At 40.9% G+C, this 17,970-nt stretch overlaps 2 protein-coding genes across 5 annotated transcripts in view; one reads left to right on the top strand and one right to left on the bottom strand.

Annotated features, from left to right (window-relative positions):
- The first annotated feature begins 5 nt into the window (after window positions 1-5).
- On the top strand, window positions 6-4,569 carry otub1b (OTU deubiquitinase, ubiquitin aldehyde binding 1b). The gene is made up of 7 exons (XM_026936350.3): window positions 6-158; window positions 1,869-1,930; window positions 2,399-2,497; window positions 2,749-2,867; window positions 3,558-3,642; window positions 3,723-3,917; window positions 4,062-4,569. The coding sequence occupies exons 1-7, from the start codon at window positions 116-118 to the stop codon at window positions 4,257-4,259; spliced, it is 801 nt and encodes a 266-aa protein (XP_026792151.1). The 5' UTR covers window positions 6-115; the 3' UTR covers window positions 4,260-4,569.
- Window positions 4,570-5,620: 1,051 nt separating this feature from the next.
- shroom4 (shroom family member 4) overlaps window positions 5,621-17,970 on the bottom strand; it is a 41,423-nt gene continuing 29,073 nt past the window's right edge. For 3 of the 4 annotated variants that reach the window (XM_026936347.3, XM_053233200.1, XM_026936348.3), the window contains exons 3-10: window positions 15,296-15,451; window positions 11,293-13,942; window positions 10,444-10,505; window positions 9,600-10,229; window positions 8,281-8,937; window positions 8,007-8,145; window positions 7,604-7,876; window positions 5,621-7,381 (exon numbers count right to left, since the gene is read on the bottom strand). In XM_026936347.3, the coding sequence (XP_026792148.3) occupies window positions 7,112-7,381; window positions 7,604-7,876; window positions 8,007-8,145; window positions 8,281-8,937; window positions 9,600-10,229; window positions 10,444-10,505; window positions 11,293-13,942; window positions 15,296-15,451 (4,837 nt within the window). In that variant the 3' untranslated portion in view covers window positions 5,621-7,111. Of the gene's footprint in view, window positions 7,382-7,603; window positions 7,877-8,006; window positions 8,146-8,280; window positions 8,938-9,599; window positions 10,230-10,443; window positions 10,506-11,292; window positions 13,943-15,295; window positions 15,452-16,852; window positions 17,191-17,970 lie in introns of those variants that run through there. The other variant, XM_026936349.3, reaches the window with a different exon arrangement.

The raw sequence follows: 17,970 nt of genomic DNA, 5'->3' as shown, positions 1-17,970 counted from the left end.
GCACTACTTAACGATTGCTTAATTCCCTACGAAGTGGCCTTATCGATGTAACGAAGAGCTGTTTGGGATTTAACCGCTATCACAGAGGGAGGGGAAACAGAACCCTGAATCCAAGATGGCGGACGAGCAGCAGGAAACATCACAGGGAGAGATGGAGGGTGAGTGAAGAAACATTTCCTTTTAAAAATGAAAATATGTATCTTTGTATGGGTCTCCAGCTACAGGATTTAGAGCACAGTGTTATGGGCTTTTTATGTTTTATTTCAAAACCTGTCTCGGGAAAAATGTTTATCTGTTGTCCGCAATATAAATAGCAGAGAATAGCCAACAAAGAAAGGAGATAATGATGTTAAGAAAGCAGAAAAGTCTGTGACCGCCACTGTGGTAAAGTGGGAGCTGATTGTTTACACATTGTCCTGCTTGTTATATGCTTTGGCGCAGTCTAAATTAGGGTCATCTGCTGCAGCATAAACTGTAGAGCACATTAATACCTTCATCTGCCAACGTTCAGCACGATGACTGCTTACATTTATTTAACATTTGCATATTCATTTCTTTTTCTTGCAGTCCGCGAGCTCGCATCATGCTCCGTCGTTGCTCTCTTGAGTAAACCTCGTTTGTTTACATACAGACGAGTGCAAAAGTCTTCACCCCCTTTTGCTCCTGGCTGCAGAATCCACCGTACAGTTTAATTTCATGGTCATTTAAATGGTGATTTAGTGTTGAAAACTCGTTCAAATGCTCCTGCGGTCATCTTTATTAGGAAGCTCTAAAATGTGCTTTCGCATGGATATGCTTTACTTCAGCTATTTTAATGCGCCTCATTCAAGTGTCTAATAACTTAAAACAGTCAGCATGTGTATAAGTCTTATTTACGTTCACACAGGCGGTAACTTTGAAATAGTTTGCTGTTGACAATTAGAGCTGCTTTCAGAAGATATAAAATAGTAAGTGGTGAAATTTCACCTTTCAGAACTGGAGAAAGCTAGGAAATATACCAAAGTGAAAACCATAATTTACAAACGGAAAATGGCAGACAGTAGCAAAACCACAAAACACATGCCAGCAGACCTGAAAGCATCAGAGGCAAGTGCAAGACAAGTCCACGTTTATATCATATTCATAGGTCTTTGTTTCACTATTAAAATTATTAACATTGACCTTTTGACTGCATGTGAGCGCAGGTGTTTGTGGTCCACTCCCCTGGTCAGTGTTGCAAACCTAGCTAGATTTGGCGACGTTTTAGACCCCTTTAACAACCCCTTTAACAACACGAAAGAGCCTAGTGACAAATTTTGAGACATTTTGAACAGAAGTGAGCAACTATCCTGCAATTGACGAGGTTTTCCAGCTCACATCACAGGTGCTGGATGGGAGAGCAGGCTTCGTCGTCCCATCACCAGTGTGTAAAGCGTGACCGAGTTGCACTTACACCTGTGTTCCAAAAAGACAATCCCTGATCACCACTCTTCCCAGTGACCAATCCCTGATCGCCACTCTTCCCAGTGACCAATCCCTGATCTCCACTCTTCCCAGTGACCAGTCCCTGATCCACATTGTCCCCAGTGACCAGTCCCTGATCCACATTGTCCCCAGTGACCAGTCCCTGATCCACATTGTCCCCAATGACCAGTCCCTGCTCGCCACTGTTCCCAATGACCAGTCCCTGCTCGCCAGTTAAAAGGTTTTTGTGTCCTTGACTGGCTCTGAAAGATCAGTATTTTCTGACACAAAATGCGTCTTAACTGGTGAAGACAACTTATTGCTGATCGGTTCCTTCAGTAAAGTCAGTATGAATGAAACTTCCAGAAGTGACCCATTTTTTGCTCCTTATTAATCTTCTTCTTTTTCTCCTTCTTCTTTGGTAGGAGTGAACTGCCTGGCGTATGATGAGGCCATTATGGCACAGCAAGACCGAATTCAGCAGGAAGTGAGTTAAGACTTTTCAGTCTTGCAGACAAAAATTCCACCTTTGTGCACTTACACAAGGAAGACCACAGTTTGAATAGTCTGTATTTGTCCAGTGTAGTTACTGTGTCCATGATTCTTAAATACTTTGAGATTTCTCAATATTTTTCTGTAGTGCATTTTCTATACTCTTGTAACCTTTAACAGGAGCCTGAAAACACAAAGACTCTCCATAACATTGAGACAGTGTGACAGAATTTGAACAGCACACTGTTTTGCACATACTGTATTACATTCAGGCCAAATAATTTAATAACTCAGAGATTGTACTATCAGCTGTGTATAGTGAATTTGTTCAGTATTAAATTTAGTGCTAATATACAGTATCTCCTATTTCCATTTAATGTTATTAAGCAGTCATTATATTTCATGAACTGGCTTGATGTGTGTGTGTGTGTGTGTGTGTGTGTGTGTGTGTGTTTTGAGACAGATAGCCATCAGTATCCCCTTAGTGTCTGACAGACAGGATCTCTCTGTGCTGCAGAGCGAGTATGCTGAAGAGGACACAATCTATCAACTCAAGATCAAGGTTAACCCATCATTTGCACATTTAGTTATATCTGTAATAATATTTAAAACTATATTTGATTCTTCTTTATGCCATTTTTGTCAAATCTTTGTCTTGGTTTGAAACTAAGGGTTGCTGTAATAGGCTCCCAAGTGGCACAACAGAAAAACGTATGGTAAATTGTAAAGTTTGAATCCTGATGATGCCACAGCCGTCTGTAGCTTTTCAGTGTTATTCAATGTTATGAAAGTTTTTCAATGTTATTCCTACAGGATCTTCATAAAAAATATTCATATATTCGGAAGACGCGACCTGATGGAAATTGTTTCTACAGAGCTTTTGGCTTTTCACATTTGGAGTCACTACTGGATGATGGCAAAGAGCTACAGAAGTAAAGCTTGGCTTTTGTTTTAAATGTCTATATAGTACATATAGTTTATGGTAAGGGTTTTCCAAAACTAACAGATGAGTTCTGTGAATAAGGCTGGGCAGTGTACTCTAAGTTATGTACACTTAACTTCTACCTACACACTGCAGCCATTTTATCAGGTTCACCTACCATATAGTTGCACTTTATAAGTACATAATTTGTTAACTGCCCTCTACGACATCCATTAGGGCACAGGTTCCGAACCCTGGTCCTGGAGTACCCCCGGTCCTGCACATTTTGCTGTTTTCCCTACCCTAACACAAATAATCAGCTAATTAAAAACCCTTCCTGAGTTGCAGTGGGTGTGTTAGCGCAGGGAAACCTCTAAAATGTGCAGGACAAGGGGCACTCCAGGACCAGGGTTGGGAACCTGTGCCTAAGGGGAATGAAGTACTATGGGTTGTGGTCAGAAATGGACACTGAAGGACTAGGGGGTGATTAACACACTGTGTATGGGAAAGGATTAGCTATTGCGTGTAATTGTACAATTACAAGGTGGGCTTATACCCCCTGTAAAATGGTCAGTGGGTTAAACTACAAGGTAGATTTCATTTTGAAAATAGAATTTGAAAATGTATCCTACACATTTGTTACATTTTTCTTGTGTTTTGTTCATATATATTTATTCATATATAAACATGGCTATCTTAGGTTTAAAGCAGTGGCAGCAAAGAGCAAACTGGATCTTGTGAACCAGGGCTTTACTGAGTTCACTATTGAAGACTTTCACAACACAGTGAGTAGAGACAAGAAGAAACTATCTGCATGCTGATGTAATTTGTAAATCCTGACATGAGTTATTGTTAATTTCATTAGTTCATGGACCTGATTGAGCTGTGTGAGAAGCAGCCAGCCCTCGGGGAGTTGCTGAGCTCCTTTAATGACCAGAGTGTGTCGGACTATGTGGTGGTTTACCTGCGGCTGCTCACCTCCGGCTATTTGCAGAGAGAGCATGCCTTCTTCCAGCACTTCATAGAGGGAGGACGTTCAGTCAAAGAATTCTGCCAGCAGGTAGGACATGGCCAAAACTACACTGTCTTTACAGATGTAGGACTTCAGATGAACAGAGAGCTAAAATGATTAACACAAAGCTCAAGAAAATAAATAGATGTTCAAACCAGCTTTAGGACTAATGTTAAATGTTTCTTTTTGCAGGAGGTGGAGCCAATGTCCAAAGAAAGTGACCACATCCACATCATAGCCTTAGCACAGGCATTGAATGTGTCCATACTGGTGGAATACATGGACCGAGGGGAGGGTGGCACAGTTAACCACCACATTTTCCCAGAGGGCAGTGAGCCACGTATCTTCCTCCTCTATCGACCAGGTCATTATGACATCCTGTACAAATAAATGTGCAACTTCAGTACCATGGTGGAGAATACACCAGAGAAATGGCCATGATTTTTCATGCATCTCTGTGTGATGGTGACACCATGGTATTGCAAAATATGTACAATGAACATCACAAAACTTTCCTCTTATTATGAAGCCCCCTAATGAATTAATGAATGAGTAAAAGTAAGCAGTGATCCAGCATTAGGGTTGTACAGTTTTTGTTTTCCTTTGTGGTTGTAAATGTTATCAACTTGCTTTTAGTTACTTTTTTTGGTTGTTTGTTATGCTGCGTTTCATGAGTTTTATTAAAGGGATTTTCACCTTAGGTCTCCGGGGTCCTTGAATAAAATGTCTTAAAGAAAATACAGTACTATTTTACAGCAGGTAAGAAGCAACAGTTAGAATGTAAAATAACTGCAAAGATATCTCAAACAAAGATAACTCAAATGTACACACATGTATTTTGGAACACTGGTAACCCTTATCATTCATGCAGTTATCTAATCATTCAATCCTGTGGCAGCAGTGCAGTGCATAAATTCATTAACTAAAGCTCTTGACCTGTATGTTTATGTTCACATGAAATATCAGAATCTCAGTGACTTTGATCATAGCATGGTTGTTACTGCCAAATGGTGATTTGGGGATTTCATAAACTGCTTGTCTTCTGGGATTTTCATGCACAAGAATCTCTGGAGTTTACACAGAATTGTACAAAAACATCTAGTGAGTGGCAGTGCTGGGGGCAGAAACACCTTGTTGATGAGAGCGGTCAGAGGACTAGTTTGAGCTGACAGGAAGGCTACAGTACCTGAAATAACAACTCTTTACATCTAAGGTGATAAAAAAAAATCATCTCAGAACACACAAAGTATCTATCGTTGAGGAGCATAGGTTCACTGAAACTGGACAGTTGAAAAATAGAAAAAGATCAGGCAAAGATTTCCACTGTACAACTGTCCACTTTCCCGGGAGATCAGCAGTTTCTGAAATACTCAAAGCAGCCCATCTGGCACCAACAACCACGCTGTGGTCGTGGCCACTGTGATCACATTTTTCTCTGCTAATTTTTGACGTGAACATTAACTGAAGCTCTGGGCATGTATCTGCGTGAGTTTATGCATTACACTACTACCACATGATTGTCTGATTAGATAATTGTATGAAAGAGTGGTACCAGTGTTCCTATTAAAGTGGCCAGTATGTGTATGTTCTTCCTAGAAATTTCAGCATTAAGGAATTCAATTTTGTAATGATCCTGATTTCAGATTTACTTAGTTGGAATGTCTTTTTAATGCTACAGCTTGTGTTTGTGTTTGTGTAAGGAGGTATGAAAAGAAACTATTTCACTTGGAACAAAAAAAAAAACACACACATTGATTAAAATATTTATATTCTATAATCAATACCACATATTCCACACTGGATTTATAACAAACCAAAATTGGGGAAATTCATCACTTATAGTTCAACCAAATATGTTCATACATTTCCAGTGTGAAATAATTTACGCAGGTATGATACAACAAAAAAAATAAAGAGCACAGTATATACATTAGGTAAAAAAAAAAAGTATACATGAATATAGTTTTTGGCTGTTTACTGTAACAAATGCACATTCATCTTTGGCACTCTTAAATGCTGAAAGGCAGTTCTGAAATTAAAAAAAAAGAGAAACTCAACAACATATGGTTTAATACATTGTTGGTTGAAAACTCAGCACATTAAATGTTCAATAAAGCAGCATTCTTCCCTCTAAAGAGGATAAGGATATTAAAAAGCACTTTGCTCAGTCAGAAACAAAAATGATACATTATATTACACATGACATTTGCAACACTGCAAGCATGAACATTATATACAAGGAATGTAAGAACTGTTTTAAGTGATCAAAATGTTAAACACAGCTGCACTGAATAAACACAGCTACAGCAAGAATTTCCTTTAAAGACTAGGTTACTGCATGTAGTTCTCCAAAATAAGCACCATATTTCTGTTCTTGTGTTAAGACATGAAAGTAATCTTTGGCATCAAAAAAATCAGATAACACTTACGAAAAATGCAGTAAAGCACTTTATAATGAAAAAGGCACGAATATGTCTTCAATGCTTATGATTTGCCTGAATAAGTGGACCGTTACCTGAACAGAACACATAAATACCCAGAGAGTAACGAATGCACATTGATCGCTCTAACCTGACTGAAGTAAGAAAAGATGGATATCTTCATAAGGTGGTTTTGTTATACTTAAATTACAAAGCAAATTCCAGTTTGAACCGAAGAATGCTGTTCTGTGATGTTACAGCATAACACTATTCCTGCACATATGGATCAAAAAACCTTTCTAGTAACATGAAATGTAACATGATTATTGGGCCAAAAATTTTCAGTGCTCAATTTGCTGATATACAAGGTGACCAAATCTCAGTAAACAGAACAACATAACTCTTGAGTTCTTTATCTGATTTTCTGATTTTGTTGAGAGATATAAATAAATAAATAGCAGTGCATGGACAGGTCTTCAGTTGATATTAATGAGATGCACGTGCGCGCACACAGCATTATGTGGCTTAGAGTAGGAGTTTGAGGTCATTTACTGCTTAGTGTTACTTATTTCTCAACAATTATGAGTAATGCTTCTGTGTGAAGGAATGGCAACATATTGCCACCAAGCGTCAGCTGATACTACAGCTGATAAATTCACTGTACTTGTGCTTCTTAAGAAGTCTCTGACTGTCAATGTTGCAGGTTTGTTATAACGTTCAAATACAGTCAAACATAATTATTTATCAGAAACTTTCAGGTGTGCCCATTTATGTGCATATATGAACACGCAACCTTCCTGTACTTTACTTCCAGTTCCAGTTTCAGTAAGGGCCGTATCCCAGGCCAAGGCTCTCCTTCAGGCCTCGGAGCTGTTCTTCCCCTAGCCGGATTTTATCATCCAGCTGCCGCTGTTCTACCAGCAGTGCTGCCTTCATCTTCACAAAATGGCTGTAATCACGCAGTTGTTCTGGAGTCAGGCAGCGACCCAGCACCCTGCCCACAGCCTCCTCCCTCCGGTCCACATGCTCCTTCAGCTCCTGAGCCTCAGCCAGCTGTGCAAGGAGCTGCTTCTTCTTGTCCAACAGGGGGAGCTACAGTACCATAAGAGAAAAGTATCAAATGAAATGGCGAGTGACCCTCACTTATGGATACTGAGCTATGAAACAATGTAAATGAAAAACAATGTAAAGACTAGTATTGCACAAGAATTCAACAGCACAAGAATCTGGAAAAACTAGAATCTGGAGAGACAGATATATATTTTATAGATATAGAGACAACATATATTTCTTCTTCTACCACCCACATCTCACCCTTTCACGATGGCCTGATTCTGGGTCCAGGCAATCCAAAGCACTCTCCACTCTGAGCAGCCTGCCGGAGAGCGACAACAGAAGACTTGTCACTTTGTCCAGGTCTCCAATAAACATACGGAACTTGTCGACCTCGTTTGGCTTGCAGACGGCCAGCACCAGGCTTTCCACCTCCTCACCAAGCTGAGCGTTGGCTCTGATGTCCTCCTGCAAACCTCTTTGGGCTTCCCGCAACACACCCAGCTTCTTACGCAAGCTTTCCATCAGCTGCCTCTGCAAATAGTATGGAAAACTGCAGTTCAGAAATTACGGATCACTCACAAGTGGATAACTGAGAAACTCTCTCTATTTCTTATTCAGATAACATACTACATAGATGGAATCTATGCAAATCAGCCCAAACCTTGTAATTAAGTTCTTCATCCTCCTCCTTCATCTCTGAGAAGTTTGGCATCTTATTAAGGAGTTGAGCTTTGTTGTTGGATCCTCTGTAGCTGGTAGAGGTTGAGCCCTGTGGTACTGAGGGGCTCTGTCTAGAAGACCTGGGGTAATAAACATTCAATCTAAGCAATTAAACCAAGTATTGAAAACACTGCAAAACCTATTGTTCCCCTCTACCAAGCCCAATTCCATTACAAATATGCAAATAAACCAAATTTCTCTAAAACAGGTCATACCTCTCTACCATGTCTCCACTCACTATATTGCCTCCTCTCCAGCCTTCTGCTCCACTCCCTGTATAGTGAGGGAACAGTTCTCCCATAAGCTCCTTTCCAGCTCTGCCACAATCCTCTTCCAATAAAGAGTCCACGATGGACGCCCGTTGCCCTCTCCTCATCCGTGATGACGGAGCCTCATCGTCAGTCACAGTGTCGATGTCAGTTTCCAGCACCGTCACTGGCTGAGCAAAACATTGAATCTCAGTCCTGTCTTCTGCTTGCCTTTGCTGCTCCACTGCTGTTTCCTCATTCTCATGGAACTCATCTATGTCTGTCTCATAGGGCAAGGATTGATCCTCGCTGGGAGGTAGACTTTGGTTGGAAGGTTCCAGAGTCTTGATGGTTGTGCCAGGCATGCATATTTGCTGAGGCTGGTTCTGTAAATGCTGGTGGTGGTTGTAGTTCATTGTGAAGTAGGACTCAGGATAGACAGGTCCAGTGCAAGAGCCATTCTCCAAAGTAGGGACCAGGACTGGTGACTTGCTAGCATTGCTGCTTGCTGTGTAGTTGTGAGGAGAAGTCAAGTCCCACTCTGCTCTATGCTTATAAATGACTGGTTTCACCACAGCTGGTATGTACTGATCTGAAGGCTGGGCCAAGCTTTGCTCAGAAACTCTGAAATATGACAGAGGATTGAGATGCAAGTGAGGTCATCCATAGAAAGAAATCATAAATGTGATATGAGGTGAGAGCAATAATGTGGCAGCATCACAAGTAATATGGTCCTTAAGCAGTGTACTACATATGCATGAATCTGAATCTCTGCTTCCTGCAACCATAGCCTGCAATTCTACTTTGGCCCAAAAACACCAAAATGTGAGGTTTACAGTAAGTGAACCTCACATTTTGGTGTTTTTGCCAGAGTAGAATCTTAGAGTTAATTTCATGTTTTAACTGATGTTGAATTAAAGTTATATTTACACTAGATAACGACACTATCCCTTCAATGAATTCAGAGAAATTTGGTCAGACACTTACAAGTTAATCATTTTTTTCTGAAGATATGTCAGCCTCTACTCATAACAATCTAAGTTAATGTACCTGTTGGCATCTTACAACAGTACAAACTCTTCTGCTGAGATTTGCTTGTTTTCTAATGGATAAAGCACTTCTTTTTAAATTACATTTTCATAGCCAAGAAAGACTGTCAAACACTCTATTCTGTCATGGCATTAGAGTTGTTTCTTAGTGGTTTCCATGGCTACAGTGTGACCATTGTGGCTATCCCTACAGCCATTGTTGCTTAAAGTACCTATTATCCTTTACAGAAGCCATACCTTTGGCTCGACTCATTTGAGGATGTTGGTATGTCTTCGGAACTCTTTATTTCATAGTGCTGAACTCTGGTAGTGTCTCGTTCTTTTGGAGGCAGGGCCACAGGTTTGAAAGCTCTGTTATTTAAGGCAGGGTTTAGCAGAGCTTGGTGACTTTCTGCATCATCGCTTGGAGGAAGGCTGTAGGACCGCTGCCGAGTCATTTCCAGGGCAGTGGATGGACAGGGTGTGTATGTTTGGAACTGGGAAGAAGAGGCAGGTTGGGAAGAGAAGAGACTGTGGTGAGATGCCCTTCTCTTATGGAACTGCTCCCATTTTGGAGGTGGTGGCCGAGGAGGAGGAGGCCCTTTTTTCTTCTTTGTCTCAACTACAGATACAACGTTCTCATCCAGTTCCCTGACGATGGATGAAGACATTCTGCTATTATTGGTAGCAGCTGCACCATGGCTATGAAGATACTTGGTCTCTATGCGAATGTCATTTTCAGACATGGCTCGGTTTGTCAGTGTTGATGACATGATGGGTTGATCCTTGTTGTTGCAATCACATAGTCTGTTGTGCCACTGACACTGAAATCCCCGACCCACTGTAACCTCTGCTGGTCTTGAATCTCGTCTACACTGAGTATAGTCCCTAATGACCAAGAAAATGAGTCATGATTAATAGCTTAACCTTCTACTCGAGACTGTTGCACAATATATGAAACCTTGGGAAGCTCTAAATGAATGCACAATTTAATAGTCAGATTCCAAGTCACATGCCCATAATCACAAATGAAAAACAGTGAAAAAAGACAACATTTCTAGGACCACCAATCTGTGAAGTCAAATACAGGAAGTGACCATACCTTTCAGTCAGGCTAAACTTCCTCCTAAGTTTTGTTTGTTCCAGCTCATGCACAGGAAAAGCCTGTGGAAGACATTTGACAAATGATTCAAAACAGGAACATGTTTGGATGCTATAATTTTCCTGATACTTGAGGCACAAGAGAAACCCAGTAGAAAGTTTTTTCTGCAAACTGTAATTAATTAGCTGCAGCCCACTCTAGTTACAAGGACCTTAATAAAAAAAAAATTTCTCTCTCAGAAAGAAAGACACCTGGGGGCAATAAACAGTAAAACACTGTCATATATGATTGTTCTTTCTGTTTCAATATAAAAAAAATCTGAAATAGTTATACTCAGTGTAACAGAGAAGAGACTGTGGTGCAAGACACATTTTATCATAAAGATGTAAATGAGAGTTAATTGCTAAGCTAATTACTAAGCTAATAACTATGCTAATATTACTGAGCTAAAATCCTTTTATTGAAACTTTGAAGTTTCAGTCTGAAACAAAAGGCTTCACATTATATGCTTGCAAAGGATCGATATATATATATATCTCCAAGAGGCCACTTTTATTTATATAAGGGTGGCAGATTCAGACAGTTACACAATATGTGCTTAAACCTCCATTTAACATATCTTCCTGTAGATGCTAGGCTGGAACAACAATTCTCAAAGCATAAATCTTGTCCAATATTATTGTTGGCTGGCTGCTAAGGTCCTAAAGCAAGTGGCTTGCTTCCAACATTTTGGGCTTAATAAATCACATGAGACTGCTCTGTTCCATACATATTATTAGGATTTATGCATATCTTTGGTGTATGCTGCAATGTGACAATATTAAATGTATCTATAAGTGACAACCTCACCTCTGTTGGAGTGCAGCTCCTGGCCTTGTATCCAGGGTGTAGACAGCAGTGGTCAGATTGATACTGCTGGCTAGTTACAGGTCGGAAGGCTGAGCATGGCTTTTGGATGTCAGGGTTGGTCTTGTTATGAAAACTGGCAGAGCGTGAATTACGCAGGGTTAGATTCTGAGCTGTAAGTGGTTGTTTTAGGTTATCATGAGGCAAAGGTGGTAACACTGTGGTATTGTTGAGGTCATATCCTGCATAAAAGCGATCTCTACTGGTTTCCCAGTCTCTCTCCATCTGTTGCACTCTCTGTCGCTCTCTTTCGGTTTCCTTTCTAGCTCTTTCTCTCTCCCTCTCCTGCTCCTGCTCTTTTTCCCATGCCTGTAGCCTCTCCTGTTCTTTACGCATCTCTTGTTCTTGTTCTTTTTCCATCTGTTTCTCTTTCTCCCTCTCCTTCTCCCATTCTCTCTCCAGTGTATTTTCTCTCTCTCTGTCTCTCTCTTGCTGGACTCTGTTTCTTCTAGTATCAAATGAATTGACTGAGGTTCCATCATTAATTCCACCCTGGTAAGAGAACCTCCTACGTCCAAGGTCAGGGACTGATTCAAGGGGTTCAGGGGAAGTTGGATCTTTCTTTCTCCCATGCTTCTCTGGTCTCTGGCGGTGGCCTGTAAGCCCTGCCAGGTTTGTCACAGACTGGCTCAGGTTTCTGCTAGTCTCTTCAAAGAACTTCCTGCGGTCTGCAAAAGGTGGGATGTCACAATCATCAGCTCGGGTAGAGCGCCCACCTGAAGAAACCACTCTTCCCCTTGTTGTTCCAAGGTTCCAAGAAGGCGGTGCTGTTCCTTCACCATTCTTCTTTATTTCAGTTGATTCTATTTCTGGTTGCAGTTTGTGCTCAGGTGTCCAGCGCCAACGTCTGGCTTTACCCGGTGGTGCCAACTCTTCGACCACACGCACACATACAGGTCTGTTTACCTCAGCTGACTGGACTCCATGGGTTTCATCCTGTGAAAGATGGAAATCTTCAGTTCTGCTCCCTGAATGCTCTGCAGAATTTGTTCCACAGCATCTGCCTGGAAATGTTGAGTTTGAGGCAATTGTTCTGGCCTGAGATGGAGTACACTTCTGGAAGCTGTTGTGTTGATTAGTCTGTGTTTGGGTCCTGTGTTGATGGATGGCTGGCACCTCTGATGGGGATTTTTCTTCCATATCCTCTTCCTCTACAGTCTCGCCATCACACAGCAGACCACCTGGGCCTTTGCTCTTGTGTAGCTGAGCCTTCTTCCTCTGGATCTCATTGCGAAGGTTTGTGGCAAAACGTTCACTTCGACGGCGAGACTTAGATGAACGAAACTGGCGCTTCTGAGGAGGCTTTGAAATTTCACCATCATCACTCTTGCCTTCTCCTTGTTCCTGGTTCTCAAGTAGAGTGTCCATGCTGGAGGCAGCACTAATGGTCTCAAAACCTCTCTCATGAAGCTGAGATTCTATGCAGGGTCCAGACTCAGTAAATCCATTTCCTATAGTTTCACCTGGAACACTGACAGATCTTCCCCAAGTATGCTGGATAGGAGTAAGTATTTGGCCTGAATCAAATGGTTCTCCCTCTGCCCTGTGTTCCTCTAGCTCCGAAGTAGTCAGTGAACCGGGTGTGGAGCACCTGCTTCCTCCCCATTTACCCTGAGCTACAGCTGGACTGTCTTCACGTAGTTCCTCCCTGGGGTGCAGAGTATTAGACCACAGGCTAGGAGGGGACATGGAATGTGCACTATTGTCACTGGAGAGCTCTATCATGTGTAACTGAGAGACAAGTAATTTTTCAGGGGCACTATGTCTGTGCATCCTAGGCTGGGGATTGTTATCTAAATGATTGAGTTGACTATCAAGGCTCTCTGCTGTTGGAGGACTGGGCCTGGGTGAATGCCTATCTAGGGGCTGGAAGTGACTGCTCTTTTGGCATCCCTCTTTTGAGCTGACTTTGTTATCTGTAAACAATTCTTTTTGAGAATTTATTGTGTAATAAGGTTCTGCTTTGTTTCCCTTCAAGTCCTGGTCATTGTCTGGACCATTCAGACACATACTCCCATTCAGTGCCTTGCGGATGTGAGGAGGGTCTTCAATAGTGCAGCAAGTCAAACTTGACACACCAACAGGAGCAGACACACAACGTTTATCCAACACCTCTGGTAGGCCTCTGGTAGCCCTAAAACTATCCTTCCTCATGGGAGGTTGTGGAGGTCCACACTTGTCTTCTTCATAGCTATAGGATGATGGACGTACTTTAGCCTCTGGCCTATGAGGCAGAGGCCTAGACTTGAGAATCCCCTCCTCACAGTGCAGTTCTCCTGGGCCACTAGCCGCAGAATGTGGATGTCCCTCTGTAAACCTGCAGGAGGGGCCAAAGCCCTGCAGGAGACTGTCCATAGAGCTGTTTTCCTCAGGGCGCAGAGATACCGTATAGTCAGATGTGTTTGAGCTTGCAGAGAAAGAGCTATAAGCCGAGTCACGTTTATTATTAAAGATGGCAGGGTCAATGGGAGAGAGCTGGCTGTCGTAGTAACCCTGACTTGGAGGGTTTTCCAGACTCTCCATACTCCCCACAGAGCTGCTGCGGTCTGTGCTGTAGTGCCGGGAGAGGTGGCCCAACGGCATGGACAGCTCACTAGTCAGAAAGGTAGAGACAACAGGAAATTATTATAATCATAACATGAAAAAAAAAAATAATAAAAAAAAATAAAAAAAATATATATATAGTACATACACATAGTGTATAGCTTCTTAAAAAACAAGTTATTTGACATGTTTGGAAATTCAAAGTCAAAATAACAATATATTACAGGGACATCGGGAGAAGAAAATTGTTTAATGCTTGAAAGCACAGACCTTCTCTTTCTCTTTTTGTTCTTGCACCAGAGGCAGTACCAAAAAGAAAGGAAATAAGGTTTCCAAAAGGGAAATCCCATCATCAACATCATCATCATTATCATCATCAGCAGCAGCTATATAATATGGAATGTGTGAGAACATTCCACGACACTTCAAATGCACTGTTATTTCCACAGAGACGACTCTACAGAAACATATGTAAATAGTTACCAAATTAATGGAAATTTTTACAAGCAATGGTTCATGCTACAATGCAACCTTACTGTGATTTACAATTAGGAGTTTTAAGCCTGCTAAAAAGATATAGGTAGAACACTTGAGTTGAAAAAATAATTGATTAAGAACTTTTAAAAATAGAATATTAGAATACAGCCAAGGAAAATATTTACTTTTGCCATCATCTTCTTCACCTGAGATACATTTGAAGTGTTCCAAACTGGGAGGTGTGGGATTTTGGAATTTTGGATTTCATTTCTACATTCTGACCAACAAGCAACTTTCCAGTCATTAGTATAATGACAGAAAATGAGATTAGTGAAAAAGCCCAGATACACTTGGCAAGACTATCTACAATCTACAAAATTTGATCCTAAACCAGCAGAGAACAGTTTCTACCCTTGTCAATATACGCAAACACAAGAATTTATTAAATAATAACATTAAGATTGTTTGGGAAATTTTTAGGAAGTTTTTATGGTATGGATTATTTTGTTTAAATGTCCTTATTAGTCTGCTTTTTTTGGTCACAAATCCGTAAGGAATGTCTGAACCCAAAGTCTAAAAAAATAACAGCATGATTCAGCGAGGTTTGTGCTGACATAAAAACTGAGATCCCTGGTTTCCTGATAATATCTATCTTTAGATAGTCGTTAGAGACCATAAATTTCCACAAGTAAAATGCACATGCACAGACAATGAAACAGATTAAATTTTCACCCTTCAGCTATATTAAAGCACATTCTTTCAAAGATATAATATATGAGTAATTCATTAAATCGCCTACTTGTCCATACAAGAAAAGAGGAAGAGGTATCATGGGTCCTTTCTGGGTTCTCTGTATATGACACTGTTTGTGAGGGTATGGGAAGACAATGTATTGTGTATATGTATCATGTACATAGATCCTCACCTGTCACCCCCAGAGTGCCACGGTACACTGAAGGGTGTGGGGTGGAGCTGCATGGCCAGCGGGCCGTCTGAACTGCCTGCTGAACCAGGCACGGAGGGTGCTTCTGATAACTTCACCAGGTGCCAGGAGTGAGGATGAATCAGCGGCACAGTGCGTCTGTAAAGAGAACACACGGACCATGAGAACTGATATTGCATTAATGTTTGTCATTCCTGTTTCACCTCAGTTTCACTGAGTGAGCTCACTGAAAAAGCTGTCTCAAACCTTACCAAGTTCTAAAATGATGTCTGGATTTAGTACAATACGCAGTGTATGTGTGTGGGATAAGTTGGATTAGCTGCTCGCCACATGTGAAGCAGGAAGGCAGTAAATCCCACCTTGTCATGTCTATGAAATGACTGACTTTAAAACAATATCTGCCTAAAACCACTGCACTGTCTGAATCAATAAATCAAAGTTACTGCTACTTCGTTCTTATAATCCAAGCTGTTTCTGCTTTTCACATCATTCCTCATCCATAGTAATATCTGGCTCCTCCAAAACACCTGGAGCCTTGTTATTAATATCTGACTTTGGAATTGTCTTTACACCATCAGGGTTGCTCAGCATTAGGATTTCTCAAAGTCTTTCAGAAAATCTACATAATCTTTTCATTAACATGTTCAGCTACAGCACTCATGGAACACCACCAAGATTCTAGGTACATCCCATTACTTCCATTGACAAAAACACAACATACCCAAACATTCCACATGACAAAATGTTTCCCAGGGGAACAACAGCCCTGAATGACCTATTATTATACTGATAATCATAATGGTGTTCTCAAAAAGAAAGACTTAGCTGAGGGAAACAAAATTCACCAAATAGGAAATTGTGGCATAATCAGAACACTGCTGGGAAAACACTGGAAGCCTAAAATATACTGGATTACATCAGAGATAATTTAGGACCAGTCCCGAGACACAGGATGACGTGTGGTGCGTTAATTCGGCCATTTGTTTAATCAAAGCCATTTCTTAGACTTTGAGAAAAGAGTTATCAGTAATTTGAGTAATTATTTAAATCTGACACTTTCAAAACTTTCATTTACACTTGTACTATTATTATAATCATATGACACCAAACAAATAAAAATAGAATTCTATTAAACATTGTGTGACTGAAGCTAAAGAAGGTTTGTTGTCCTAAGAAAGCCACAAGCATAAAATGTAATTAGTGACTTAACAAAGTAGATCTTGTCATTATGAAGTTGGGAAGTGATCAGAAAACAGACTTCACAAGACACAACAAGCTTCTATTTATAATCCCAATTTAGTAAATGTTCCTTGAACATAAAAAGTCAAAGACAATCCTACAAACATATGACAAAAATCAGCCATATACTAGTAGTACAACCATAAACAACTGTAAACACAGCATCAACTATATGTGAAGTTGATTCTAGATCCATAAGTCACAATCCATCTGAATATGACTGTGATACCAAAAATCCAAAAGGAACGTCCTCAACACAGATAACAGAGAAAATTAGTGCACCCGATGGCAGATACTTACTTGCATAAACTGGAATCCCATCCAGAGCAGGAGAGAAAAGAAGACCAAGGTCTGTTTCAGGACCAGACGAAACAAAGCTATATATTGGTGCTCGTTGGAAAAAAATAAAAAAATAAAGACCTAAAACTAAACTTTACTAATTTGCTAACAACATATTCTGTTTTTGGTGTCAGTGGTCAACCCTCATCACAAGGTAAACAGCTCCAGTGAATATGAGTGAAAGCTTGTGGTCACTTAGCGGTAATAAGGCAGCCTGAGGCTCTGAACAGATTTTTTTTTTTGTCCAGGAAAAATGAACACACAAATACTCCCCAAACACACACACACACACACACCACGTCCGTCTCTCTCTCTCTCTCTCTCTCTCTCTCTCTCTCTCTCTCTCTCTCTCTCTCTCTCTCTCCATATACTTCTGGTTAGAACTAAAGACTAAGCAGTCAGATTTTTTTGCCCATACATACACACACACACACACACACACACACACAAAACGTCCCGCTCACTCACTCTAATGACATTAGCAAGAGGAAGCGGTTCTCAAACAGAGAGGAAACTATGTTCGGAACAGATAAAGAGGCAAGTCGCTGCTAAAATAATAGCCAGGGTCCTCTCCTATTATTGTTTGAATGTGGGGAAAAAATGTGAGGGTTGCTTCCTGTCTCTCTGGGAGAGCTGTCAGCTTTGGCCAGGAGAGAGACAGTGGAGAGAGCGAGAGAACAAGAGAGAGAGAGCGTGACAGAGAGCACTGAGAGAGCAATGAGAGAGAGAGAGAGAGTGAGAGAGAGAGAGAGAGCAATGAGCAATGCAAATGACTGTAGAAAAGAGGATGGAGGAGTGAGAGTTGAGGAAAGAAGTGCATGTGAGGCAAAGACAAGGTAAAGACAGAGAGAGAATCTGCACTGTTTTTGTGGCTTCCTGCCAGGTAAAAGTCTTCTCACCATTCCCTCAGTGCTGATAGAACAGCAATGTGTGATCTCAGAGTTCTGCTGTTTAATCAGCACATGGAAAACAAGAATTAGAGTAAAAACTCTTTCAGCTTTCATCTGGCTTTCATGAGCAATCTCCACTATCACAATAGCTGTAGGAAGTTTAAACAGAACCAGTCAACAACTAGCCAA

Source organism: Pangasianodon hypophthalmus, chromosome 4 (genome assembly GCF_027358585.1).
Source record: "Pangasianodon hypophthalmus isolate fPanHyp1 chromosome 4, fPanHyp1.pri, whole genome shotgun sequence".
Lineage (NCBI taxonomy): Eukaryota > Metazoa > Chordata > Actinopteri > Siluriformes > Pangasiidae > Pangasianodon > Pangasianodon hypophthalmus.
The sequence above is the reverse complement of the archived record's forward strand: the minus strand, read 5'-3'. Positions and strand labels throughout refer to the sequence as shown.

Excerpts from the sequence above, each read along its gene's own strand:
- otub1b (XM_026936350.3), top strand. The coding sequence starts at position 116 with ATGGCGGACGAGCAGCAGGAAACATCACAGGGAGAGATGGAGG. Across the intron at positions 159-1,868 it reads ATCACAGGGAGAGATGGAGG|GAGTGAACTGCCTGGCGTAT; the intron begins GTGAGTGAAGAA and ends CTTCTTTGGTAG. Across the intron at positions 3,918-4,061 it reads TCAAAGAATTCTGCCAGCAG|GAGGTGGAGCCAATGTCCAA; the intron begins GTAGGACATGGC and ends TTCTTTTTGCAG.